The 12,707-nt window shown below is 56.3% G+C and overlaps 4 protein-coding genes across 4 annotated transcripts; 2 read left to right on the top strand and 2 right to left on the bottom strand.

Moving 5' to 3' along the window:
• Positions 1–1,043: 1,043 nt before the first annotated feature.
• On the bottom strand, positions 1,044–2,094 carry BAUCODRAFT_137574 (uncharacterized protein; the record flags this gene model as incomplete). Its single annotated transcript, XM_007676083.1, has 2 exons — positions 1,044–1,378; positions 1,438–2,094. 2 exons carry the CDS (start codon positions 2,092–2,094, stop codon positions 1,349–1,351), a joined length of 687 nt encoding a protein of 228 aa, XP_007674273.1. The 3' UTR covers positions 1,044–1,348.
• A 457-nt stretch (positions 2,095–2,551) lies between these two features.
• Positions 2,552–7,228, top strand: BAUCODRAFT_64529 (uncharacterized protein; the record flags this gene model as incomplete). The annotated part of the gene is made up of 2 exons (XM_007675511.1): positions 2,552–5,736; positions 5,821–7,228. Coding segments are annotated over 2 exons (4,593 nt in total), but the record flags the coding sequence as incomplete, so codon positions are not given.
• A 301-nt stretch (positions 7,229–7,529) lies between these two features.
• Positions 7,530–9,098, top strand: BAUCODRAFT_401797 (uncharacterized protein). Its single transcript, XM_007676082.1, has 3 exons — positions 7,530–7,881; positions 7,963–8,771; positions 8,835–9,098. The coding sequence occupies exons 1-3, from the start codon at positions 7,761–7,763 to the stop codon at positions 8,856–8,858; spliced, it is 954 nt and encodes a 317-aa protein (XP_007674272.1). The 5' UTR covers positions 7,530–7,760; the 3' UTR covers positions 8,859–9,098.
• Positions 9,099–9,786: 688 nt separating this feature from the next.
• On the bottom strand, positions 9,787–11,907 carry BAUCODRAFT_58648 (uncharacterized protein; the record flags this gene model as incomplete). The annotated part of the gene is made up of 3 exons (XM_007675494.1): positions 9,787–9,813; positions 9,898–11,023; positions 11,159–11,907. Coding segments are annotated over 3 exons (1,902 nt in total), but the record flags the coding sequence as incomplete, so codon positions are not given.
• Positions 11,908–12,707: the final 800 nt, after the last annotated feature.

Below are 12,707 nucleotides of genomic sequence, written 5' to 3'. Positions count from 1 at the left end.
TTCACCCATCGACGCTACAACCAAGATCTAGCATATACATACATGAGTCGCCAGCCATTGGAAGCGAACCCAGCTTGCAATCACCGAACATCGAAGCTTCCGCCTGACAAAGCTTCTCTAGCCTGGCTCATGCATGCGGCCTCCATTGGCGTGTCTGCTCGTTCTCCCTCGAACCAAGCCTGCACTGCCTCCCTATCCCATTCCACTCACAGTGCGATAGATCTAACTTATCGAAAACGTACTCCACGACACAGAGTCCCGAATCCAACGATCTCCACTTCTCACCCGCTCTGCAAGAACATTGAGCATGACCGCGTAAGCCTGTCTTGCGGGCTCCCAGAGCCGCTCATGCCACACCACAACGCCATCCTGCTTCCTCTTCTCCATCATCGCGCGCATCGCCTTGCAATGCGCCTCAGACTTGAGCTCGCGTACATTGCATACATCAGTAACTTCGTACGACCATTTGCCACGTTCGAGCGTGTAGCTGTCCTGAAAGCCCGCCACTCGCGCCCGCCAATCTCTTGTCATGTCTGTCATCTTGGGCTGCAGATGGGACCAGGGAATATCAGTGAGGTAGTTGGTAAGTCTGTGAATCGACCGTGTTGCCGGTAAATGGATTGTTCTGTGACGACCGTGACGGCAAACGTTGGGTGCTCCTTGTCGTAAACGATCGGTTGCGCTCTTCGAAGTACTAGAACTTTCTTGGAGAGTTCGTTGGCTTCGTATCCTGCGTTCTGGTACTTGGGGTTTAAGCTGTGGGTGCTCTTCGCTCAGACGAGCGTGCGCAATGTCCTTGGCAGGTGCTTCTTCTAGCGCCTTAATGCGTGTGACAAAGTTATTGCTGCCTTCATCGAACTCATCCAGGTGCTGCTGTAAGCTAATCGCCGAGCAGGTTGCGAGAGAAGGCGGGAGATCATCCTCGGCCAGGGGAGGTGCGAAAATTTCTGCTGTGATAGGGCGGCTAACGAAGAAAATGCCTTTGCATGCCAGCAGATTCTCATGCAGCGCGCGGTGAGCCCGTCCGCTTGATGAGCTGCAGTCGCCATGACCGCGGATTCCTTGTAGGTGAATGCTGCGGCGAAGGTGGACGTTCGTCGTGCAACCGCTAACAAGATGATGTTGGTGACAACTCGTTGTCATGACAGCATAGATGGTCCTGTCCGGGAGGCACGAACTCGTCACATGGTCGAACAGGGATGGCAGGTACAGTACATTCACACAGAGCGTCAATCTCTCGTACATGAAGCGGAGTGTTACTTTACATGTTTGCCAAATAACACGCCATCCCCATGCTTTGCAGGTCTATCGTGTTGTTTACAGAACGCCAAAGATTGCCGCACGATCGCTACCTTTCCAGTACTATCTTGCGAAGAAGCTATAGTTCAGTCAGCACGAGTGGTTCGATTGAGTCATTGCCAAATGTGAAGAACTTACCGCCCACGAACCGGCCGCACCCGCCACCAACCCACTGGATATGAGCATCGGTCTCAAACCTCCCGTACTCTTGAAGATGGCGCCTGATATCGCGCCCGCCGCCACGCTGCCAAATGTATCATGCTTGCCCCTGTAATAGCCAATTGTACTGTTGATTCCGTTGTACATCATCGCAATCACACCCGCCGAGTTACCCAGGAACGGCCCTCGCCTTGTGATAGCATTGAGCGCGCTGTTCAACCGCAGCTTTGGCGGCGCTGTGCTCGGCAATCGGGTTAGCCCCTCCGCAAGACCCCATGCGCCGCCTATTGAAAGTGCGCTGAGGTATGTGACTCCAGTACCGTAGCAAAGGTCATCTGACCAGCCGCGCGAGGGTAGGATGGAGCGGGAGCCAGGGAGCTCAGAAAGGGCGGAGTCGTCGAGAGATAGGTAGTCGAGTGTATCTTGGTTGAGACCTGCAAGTGGGTGCAGGGCAGCAGGGTCGAAGGCGCCGGGGTTATGAAGGAAAGAAGAGACGTCTTCCGATGAAGGTGGTTGGTCGAAGGTTACTGTAACGGGTGCTGGGTCTTTGAGGGTGTCTGATGATTGTGGTGAAGATGAGGGTTGTGAGGTTGCGGTTTGCGTCTTCTTGCCGGTAAATGCATCCCAGACACCCATGTTTGCCTCGAGCACGTCGTTGTGAATGCGCAAGCTTGCCGTTGATGGTCAAGGTGCGATGGCAAGTGATCGTCGTAAATTCCTGGCCATGCTCGGGGGTTCGATGAGCCGCATAACGGCCGGATTCCGTCAGGGTTAGGGTTGACCAAATATGTACTACCTCGTTGGTAACCCATAGATGTTTTCATCATTATGGCAATGTCACAGCGGTTATACACATCGAACAATCATGGAGGACAATGCTGGTCTCACTTGGCAGCCCTATCCACTGCTCAACGAAGAGGAGCTTCGACAGCTCTCACGCCGCGTCCAAGATCTGGTGCCGAAGAACGCACTTCATTCCCACGATGAGTTAAAGTAAGGATGACAGCGAAGGCAGCTCAACTATGGGTGAGTTGCGCGCCTGCTTGCACTCGACGCATCTGACTGATCTCACAATAGTCTCATAAGGCGCACGTACGACCAGATTTACGACACTGCATCCGCTGTAACACTTGACTCATCCCACCGTGTTGCAGCATGGAACGCACTTTGTGCCCTCGTTGACCGCTGCAGCACGTCCCACAATGCCTCGGTTTCTCGGTTGATTTGGAAGGCTGGCTGGTGGCGTCAAGTGTTCGATCTGTATCTGAAACAAGCGAACCTTGCCCGGCCAAAGTCTTCTAGACAACTTCTGGTGACCTTGACCACTGTCCTGCGTACCGCCAGCGAAATCGACACGCACGCAACCAAAGGCGACCTTGTTGCTTCGCTTGTTCGACCTCTTGTTGAGCAAGGCGACCCTGGCGTGGTCAAGGCCGCTGTATTGGCGTTGGCTCACTTCCTAAGCAAAGGCGTCTTGCAAGTGGAAAACCTGTTTGAATATCAACGTGGCAACTCGACAAGCGATCAAAAGCTTGACGAGATCAACAGTATCGACGACCTGCTCTATACACTCTTCGTTTGGGTGGGCAGAGCTGACTTCAGTTCCGCCATCTGCCAACTTTTAGGCGTAATACTCAACCTAGCGGCTCCAACCATTCATAACAAACGTTGCCTCCGCCCTTCTGTTCAGTCCATTTGGTCAGCACCGTTACTCCGAGCGTTCCAAGACGGCCGGGTTGACGGCTCCAGCTTGCGTGACTATGTGCTTCCGCTCATGTGCAGTCGGAATGCCTCTGAGTTCGCGCATTTTATACAAAGCATTGGCGTGCAGAAGCTCTTTGATCACCAGCTGGCTCCCCTACCTCGGAGCAATGGACTGGACGAGCAGAGCATCGAGTTGATCTGTGCTGCCCTGCAGGCTGGGAAGGATGCTGACCTGATCAGTTCAACATCAGACCCTCGCGTCATCGTTGACAGTGACAGTTTAGTGCTGCCTATACGAGGAATCAAGCGTCTCATGATATCCCGATCACGGATCGTCCGACTAACGGGCCTGCACCTGCTCACTGTCTCGAGTGTTTCTACACGACCAATGGAGCCTTGGACGTTAGCAGGCCTCAAGCGGCATCTAAGCCATTACTTCGCAGATACCGATGCAAACTTTCGAAGCGAGGTTTTCGGTCTTCTTCGACGACTCGTGGATCGAATCAGGGCTGTGACAGCGGCTGCCGCAAGGTCCACAAAGCTTCCATCTCGGGATACAGATGTGCTATGTTCGAGTATTCTACGCTCCCATCAAGCATTCCTCAAGTGGCTTTTGCTCTCACTACCATGGGAGCTGAGATCAACAGCAAGCTACCAACGCCACATCTCTGCACTCAAGATCATTGGTATCCTTGCTAGGTCTGGACTCGACAACCGGGTAGATACCGGCCTTTTGTCGAAAACGGCGCTTGGGGAGACCAAGTGGGCATTCCATGTACCAGTGCTGACCAACGATCTGCGAAGACTTCTTCTCGATCTGGTAATTGACCCATTTGACGACGTTCGACAAAATGCAGTGTCAATACTGTCTATGTATCCAGCTAGTGACATCGCTACAAGAAGAGACATCGCAACAGCACTGAGTCGTGGGGAAGCCTTGATGATGGCCACCGGCCGAGCTGACCAGGCCAATGGCGTCGCTCATATGCATGCACTACTGTACAGCTTTTCGCCTGGTGAGGGCACGATATTGTCAGGCATGGCTGAAGCTCTAGAACGTATGTTGGCGATCGCACAAGAAGACCTTGCTGTAGCAGTGAACAAGCAGCCAGTACATGGCCTACTAGAAGGCGTTCGACTCATTGTGCAGAAGCACGGCACGCCGATACTGCAGGAGGATTATCTCGTTGATCGTCTGATCAATTGTCTGTACACCATTTGGGACGTGGTCAAGCCGACTTTGTGCAACGACGCGCCTGAAGGCTACCTTCCTGAAGAAATGGAAGAAGCAGCGGAAATCTCCACCAAGGACACATTGAGTTACTGCTGGCGCGCGCTGAAGGAAGCCAGCCTCCTCCTCGGGGCAATTTTCGGAATACTGCCCGCAGAAACCGCCTCAGATAGGGAGCGTCTGGCCGAGCTGTGCTTCATTCAGCTAGCGGAGCTGCGGCACCGCGGCGCTTTCTCGACAGTAGCCCAGACCTGGACTATGTGCTGTCTCAGAACTGCCGCCTGCTCCAGCTTAAGCGACCAGAGCATGCTGCAGACGTGGTATCTCCGGGTTGTTGAGATGCTATGCAACAACACGACAATCAACACCAGGCGCTCAGCTGGCCTACCAGCCCTTCTGTGTGGAGTACTGGTAGCATTCGCGTCGAAGCACAGCGTCGACCGAGCCTTTACCGACCTCGAAGCGGTCGCTCGCGAATCGGTTGACCCAGCTCGCGCGCAGGAAGGTAGCCTCCCGCAAGTGCACGCCATTAATTGCATAAGAGAAGTCCTGAAGAACAGCAGACTAGGTGAGGCATCTGAGCATTGCGTGCCAGCTGCCACCGAGCTCGCGGCGTTTGCACTGCAGTCTGAAGCATGGGCGGTTCGCAACTGCGGCTTGATGTTGTTCCGTGCTGCCATTGATCGTCTTTTGGGCACCAGCGATGCGTACTTGGAGGACGACTTGGCCGTACGTAAGAGGCTATCTACTGAGCAGTCACTGCGTCTCCTGCCGGTAGTGCTGAAGCTTCTAAACTCCGAGGAACCACCCATGTCGGATGTTATGCGAAGCGAACAGCGGCTCGAAGGCGTCTTCCCTGCACTCCAGCTGCTCCCACGGCTGTCGGTGACTGACGAGCAGCATGCGATCCTTCTTCAGTTGGTTCGGAAATTGATGGCCAGCCCGGTGTGGCACGTACGGGACAAGGCTGCGCGGGCTTTTGCATCTCTTGTACCACGCGAACATGTCGTACAATCCGTACGTGACCTGTTGCAGACCACCATCGCATCGCAGAATGCTCTGCATGGATCTCTGTTAGGCGCGAAGTACCTTGTTCACAGCTTCTCCGGAGGCACAACTCGCTCAAACTTGGCAAGGGAGGGCTCTTTTACATCCCCTCAGTGCGACCGATACGAGTGCTGGGCGATCATAAATGCAGCGAAGACGGTGTATGTGGACAACCCGTGTTCAGTCACAAAAGCCGCCTATGTGGATCTTTCTACGGAGTGCGCTCTAGCCTTGCGGTTGGCGTCGGATCAACACGTCGGGCTGCCTACCGACTGCTCGCCTGGGTCGCAACGTCAGTGTAACGAGCTTCTGAAGACCGACAGGGCAGACGATTCATGCATCTCTGACATCGCAAGCATAGTGCTCGAGCTGAAGCGTAGGCTCTCTTTTACTGGCGCTGACGCTATGCTCCGGTGCTCCCTCGCTCGAGCCTTGATACTCCCGCTTTTGACAAGCCTGGATTCTTCAAGGAAGGAGTTTACAAGTGTCACTGAAGTCCTGTCGGAGACGTCGAGAATGGACGCCGATGCCTGTATCGCGTTCATGGCACAAGCGAAGACTTTCATAACGACAACAGCGGGTGTTGCACAGAATGCCCTAAACACCTTAGTTGCCGTGTGCCAGCGCCTCCTTGCGATCACAGATGTTAACACGCGGCTTCTGTGCGATGCAGAAGAGCTTTTGCTGGTTATCGCTTCAGCAAACAGGCAGACCGGGCAATCCTGGAGTGCCTTGACAGACTTTTCAGCTGACCACTTGAGGAGCCTGCCACTCACGTCGCGGAATGCTAATCAGCGGTTTGCGGACCTCGATCTGCAACTAGCGGCGGCTTGCCTTGAGCACCTAGCATGCAGTTCGACCTCACCCACCGTGGAAGCCATCGCGGCGATTAAGCAGTGGCAAATTATATGCGAGCGCAGCATCAACGGTCTCGGTCTGTGTACGGTGGAAGCTGTTGCACGGGCAGTCAACCTTTTGAACGTCGTCTGGCTGCAGATTGCGACCGAGGCCCAGCTCGTGAACGTCTTCCGCAATATGTGCGTGATGGTCTACGACCTGCTCGACGACGACGACGAAGACGTGCGAGACCTAGCTTCCCAATCGGCGGGTCGGATACTCGACACCCAGGGCGGCAGGAGTATCAGGCACGAGCTCAATCCGATTGTTGCAAGCCAGAAGCTTCTAGGCTTCATGAGCCGAAAGTGGGCAAGTGACTCTGCGTTCGTTCAAATCACCCTCTCTCGGGCTTTTGGACCATCGGATGCGTTAGGCATCACAGAGCGCATGCGCAGATGTCTCACCAAGGACACAGCCCTGTTCATGGAAGAGAAGCAAAACTTATACATCGACGAGACACGGGAGGTTCGGGCGTGGTCACAGGTCGCCATGCGTCTGTCACCAGCAGCTGTCTCAAAGGCCGCACTTGCCCAGCTCTGCACACGGGTAGAAGAAGGTCTCGCGGCGCTCACGCTTGAGCTTCGTACTACACCTGATGGTCCACTTGGCTGGACGACTAAGCCGGAGTTGTTCACTCTTGGGCTGCAGATCGTTTACGGCGCTGAATGGCTGTTATATATGGTCGGACAAGGCGTGCGGATCCCGGTCAGGCCGTCCGGCTTGCGGAGACAGCTGGTTAACCTTTTCGCCTCCGCAGTTGAGAGCAATGCCAATTGTCTATGGCGCGGAGAACTGGAGCGCATTCTCGCGCGAGCGATACTGCACAGGCATACCTGTGAGTACAGACGTGTCACCCTAACGGATGGCATCTTGGGCGGAGGAGATGGCTAGTTCTGTAACGTCAATATCGCCCCAGGAAAGTCTGTCGTCGAGTGTACGTCTCCTCTTGACCATTGAACGCCGTTATTACGAGTCACAGTTGACAGGACCGTCGAAGCTGCAGAGACCACAAAATGCCAGCAGGATCAGGTGAATCAAAAGAATGAGGTCCAAGTTCCACGAAACTACATTGAAGACAGTAAATTGTATGGTGATCGGCATTCGGCAAGCGGTTCGTATCAGAGTTCGCTGACTCGCGTGGCTTGCAATGCAAAATGACGTGGGATTTGGCTCGATTGATTAGAGCTTCACGCGTGGGTTGCGGCACGATAGCGGTGCAGGTGGTTGGTAGTTGGTAGCGTGCGTCAACGTCAACGGATCCTCCGGGTACTGTCTGCACTCAAGTCAAGCTCTTCCTAAGCACGTCTTACCCTCGCTCGCCTTGGTATTACTACTTCGTTCCAACCCTGTCCTTCCGCCCTCGCCCGCTGTCGTCTCGTGGTAGATCGTTGGTACGGCAAGGTGCTGAGGAAGAGCAGACACAATGGCATCCAAATCTGCCAACCCCGGCGGACCCCAAGCGCCAGGCGCAGTAACACCGCAGAAGAAGATAGAGCTCTTCTCCGCGACCTACTTTGGCGCATGCACATTGGGCGGCATCATTGGTATACCACCACCACCACCACCACCACCCTCCCCTCCCACGTGCCACCTCCACTACCCGTACTGATTCTGTTATGTTCCAGCCTGCGGACCCACCCACACCGCCGTGACCCCCCTCGACCTCGTAAAATGCCGCCGCCAAGTCGATCCGAAAATCTACAGCAGCAACCTGCAAGCCTGGTCCACCATCTACCGCTCCGAAGGCATCCGCGGCGTCTTCTTCGGCTGGGCGCCCACCTTTGTCGGCTACAGCTTTCAAGGCGCAGGCAAATACGGCTTCTACGAGGTCTTCAAATACTACTACGGCGAGAAGCTGTTCCCCAACACGCCCAAGACGATCGTCTACCTCGGCGCCTCCGCCAGCGCAGAGTTCCTGGCCGATATCTTCCTCTGCCCCTTCGAAGCGATCAAAGTGCGCATGCAAACCACCCTCCCCCCATACGCGAGTACTTTGACAGAAGGCTGGAACAAGATCGTCTCGCAAGAAGGCTACGCGGGGCTATACAAGGGTCTCTACCCCCTCTGGGCCCGACAGATCCCCTACACGATGGTGAAGTTCGCCACCTTCGAGTCCGCCGTGAACCAAATCTACGCCACCCTCGGCAAGCCGAAGGAGACCTACAACACGCTGCAGCAAACCGGCGTCTCCTTCCTCGGCGGCTACATCGCCGGAGTCGGGTGTGCCGTGGTCTCCCATCCCGCGGACGTGATGGTGAGTAAACTGAATGCGGACCGGAAGGCGGGCGAGAGCGCCGGGAAAGCGATAAGCAGGATTTACGGGAATATCGGGTTCGCCGGGTTGTGGAATGGGTTGGGGGTGAGGATTGCCATGATTGGGACTTTGACGGCGTTCCAATGGTTGATCTACGATTCGTTCAAGGTGTATCTTGGGGTAAGTCGTGCTGACGTTTGAGGGAGGGACCGAGGAGATTGGTTCGCTGACGCATGGATTTAGCTACCAACTACGGGCGGCCATTGAGCAGGTGATGACAAGCAAGTCGGAGAAGGAAACCTTGCGACGGAGCAACTTGGGCGATCTGCGAGATGGCGTTTCGGCGAACGGGAGTGTAACAAGCACGATACAAACGCTCGAGCTCGGGGCTGTACAATGCGATTGCGATAAAGCGCGGTGACGTCCAAACCGAGGCGGAGCGAGTATAGGACGCCAGTGACAGTAAAACGAGCGTAACGAGATACTTCATGGCCTTTTCTACCAAATCACGACAATGTCCCTCACATTCGCCAAAATGCTTTGCACCCCATGGCGGCGCTATGCCGTTCGTCAAACAGCAGACCCGGCAGCGAGGACGACGCCGCAACTCCGCGCAAGAAAGTCCAAAGGTATCATCCTGCACTCACTCTTCATGGAAGTGCTGTCTGCGTCCATACCTGAGGCACGCACGTATCACATGCGGATCGGCCTTACAGCCAGCATGAGTGCTCATATGTCCCCTTTGCCATGCATTCCCGCATCGAAAGACACATCCCTCCCTCCTTATTTGGTGCCGTACTCAATCATCCTCTTCCCCCCTTACACCGGGAACATGCATACCCTCCCCTCCTCCTCCTTCCCCTCCTCCCGCCGTCCCCATCTCCGTCCCCATCTCCCCATAAACATCTGTCATAATCTCGTCCTGCTGCCGATCCAACTCCAGCTCCTCGCGCATCAACTCCTGCGCCCGTCTCCGCTCACCCATACCATCGTAAATAGGAAGTCCTTGTGCGCGCTCATGTTCGTGGTCGAGTCCGTTATCGCGGGCGTCAAACTGCGAGTCGCGATACGGGAGAGGAAGAGGCGTGATGACGGGACTCGAGCTGCTGCTGCGGAAGGACGGGGTGTCCACTGCGGCGGCGGCGGAGGAGGAGGAGGGGGAGGAGGAGAGGGTCGGCATGCCTGACATTGCGGCGTCGGGGGGTGGGGCGAAAGACCATACCTGTAAACAACACCGCACCAGTCAGCATCATCATCATCATCACCCACTCACACACGCACTCGGAATGTCAGAGTTGGGACGTACCTCCATAACCGTCTTCCCCCCACGACTAGCAAGCACCACCGCCTTCTCCTCCTCAAACACCACCCTCCACACCGCTTCCGCCGGACTGCCCAACTCCCTGACCAACCCACCGCGCTGCAGATCCCACACCTTAACCCGTCCATCACTGCCCCCACTCACAATCCGACCCTCATCGAACTGCAAGCTAGTAACACTGTTATCATGAGCAGCCAACCGGTGAATAGCAGAGTAAGTCTGCAGACTCCACACCCTCACGCTCCCATCACTCCCACCCGTGACGAGCGTATCGTTCCGGAGTTGCAGTTGCCCAACGAGAGAAGTATGCCCCTGTAGTTGAGCCAGACACCGCCCCGTCTGCGGATCCCAAACCCGGACACTCGTATCCAAACTCCCCGTCGCCACCCGTCGGCCATCAAACGCCACCGCATAAATCTGGCTGAAATGGCCCTGCAGCGTCCTCAAACACCTCCCCTCGGAGATACTCCATATCCTCGCCGTGGTATCATAACTCCCACTCACGACCAAATCGCCATGGATCTCCAAACAGCGCACGCTGGCCTGATGGCCGATGAGGACGTGTTTGCAGATGCCCTTGCGGATGTCCCAGACGCGGAGGGTGGTGTCGCGGGAGCCGGAGATGGCGATGTCGCGGCCGCTCATCTTGAGGCAGCGGACGGTGGAGGTGTGGCCGCGGAGCATATGCACCGCCATCCCCGTCCCGAGATCCCAGACGCGGACGTCGCGGTCACAGCCTCCGGACACGAGGGTCTCGCCTTGCGGGACCATGGCCCACACGCCCATGACGTGGCCTTGCAGGCAGCGGAGGTGTCTCCCTTCCGTGTCGAAGACGTGGATTTTCGCGTTGTCGAGGGCGACGATGATGTAGTTGGATGTTAAGTGGAGGGATGTGACGACACCCTGGTCGGGCGTGATTTGGCGGGTGGTGACGTGGCCGCCGTGCCGCCAGGCCGTTTCGACTTGGTAGCGCTGTTTGAAGTGGGAGCGGTAGGAGATGGCTTTCGGACGGGAGCCGGAGGTGGGAGTGGGCGTGCGGCGGGGGGTGGAAGAGGGTGCGCGAGGGGCTAAGGCGGTGGTGATGCTGGTTCGGCGGGTGAGGTCGGGGGCGCTGGAGGAGAGGCCTGCGAGGAGGGGTTGGGGGTAGGGTTGTTGTTGTTGTTGGGCGTAGCCGTATGGGTGGTTGTAGGTTTGTGTTGTGCTGGAGCTGCTCGCGTGGGAGGTGGGGATCGGTCGTGGATTGGACGAGGGCGGGTCGTCGGATAGCCGGCGGTAAGCGTGGCGTTCGCAGAGGCTCTTCCATGCCATGTCGTCGTTGACTAGCTCGCGCCATCTTCGACTGACCTGCGAACTTCGTGCTAGCGTCGGTGCGTCTTCGATGAATGTCAGGATGCGCAGACACAGCTCGTTGGGTAGGACGGAGAAAGGATCCCTCTTCAGCCTCGGACCGACAAAGTTCGCCACGAAGCCTAACAATTTGCCGTCGCACATGTTGAGTAATTCAGCTAACATGCGCTGTCGCTCGTCATTGTCCATATCGGCGAACATGGCACGCATGTGACGATACCCAAACCCATAACCCCTTGCCGAGCTGGCAGTCGACGTCCGATCCGACCTTTGTGGACCCTCCAAATCCAGATCGCCAATGTCCTCGTTCGGGTCAGCGGTACTCCAATCCGGCGCTCTTTGTCCGGGGGTAGGGGATGGAGCGGGCGTGGGCGGGCTCGCCGGCGCCGAGGGTAGTGTGTTGCCCGGGATGACATTTGGGTTGGCGGGTATGGGAATAGGTATCGGCATCGTAGGCACACTGTTCATGGAGCTGGTGGGGGTGGTGATGGGCCGGGGTCGCTGATGGTGCGATGCGCTCGCTTTCCCATGACGGGAGGGGTAGAAGCGGTTGTTGTGTGATTGGGAAGTAATCCGCGCGAGAGTCGGGTGGCTACTCTCGCTGTCGTCCATCGGAGCGGAGGTATAGTCCATGAGGTTCGAGGTCGGCCTTCGCGAGGGCCAGTCTTCCTCCATAATGATCTTCCTTCGGCGCAGGCTATGCGCTGGCACCGGCAAGGAAATACGTCGAAGCGAGGCGGTGCGCGCGCGAGACAGCCTCGTACGCCTTCACCCGCGTGACGGGGTTGTTTGTCGTGCGCTCGATTCGGTAATGCCGCCACCCGAGTCCACCTGAGCGCTGCAGGAAGTGCTCGTCTTTCAACGCCGGTATGTACTAATCCCACGCTTCAAGTCGTAGCCGAAGTCACCAACAGACCCTTATACCGCAACACCCTCCAACTCGATGTTACCACATCTCCTCACACACACACCCGAGTACCCGGAACTGCGGCTTTGCTTTGCTTTGACTCTGACGCTCTGGATCGCCCGCCAAATGTGATACCGCAGCAGTCAACTTTGCGAGAACGTCCCTTCGGGTCCAGAACCTCCTTTGTTCCTCGCGCGGATCGTTGCCGCTTTCTATTTCCCTTTCGCTTGACGCAGTGGATCTAGTCGAAGACCACGCGAAACCAAAGGTTTGCAAAGCAACGGATATCAAAGTAGTGCGAACAGTGGGCTGTTGTTGGTGTACAACTTCCAACTCGCCCTCCCTCCCTCTCTCAGCCCGCGCCGATCACTCGATGTCCCTAAGTCCTGGTCTCGCTTGGAGAAGCCGAAGATCTGCCACCCACTTTCGATGGTGCTGACCAATGTTTTACAACGGCGTGGCGAGAGAAAACGGCAGAACAGATGACCACGATCAACCATGCCTTAACGAGAAACACTGAGGTTGTATGGCGGACTATAGT

Source organism: Baudoinia panamericana (assembly GCF_000338955.1).
Source record: "Baudoinia panamericana UAMH 10762 unplaced genomic scaffold BAUCOscaffold_3, whole genome shotgun sequence".
Taxonomy (NCBI): Eukaryota; Fungi; Ascomycota; class Dothideomycetes; order Mycosphaerellales; family Teratosphaeriaceae; genus Baudoinia; species Baudoinia panamericana.
This window is presented reverse-complemented; position numbering and strand designations above follow the sequence as displayed.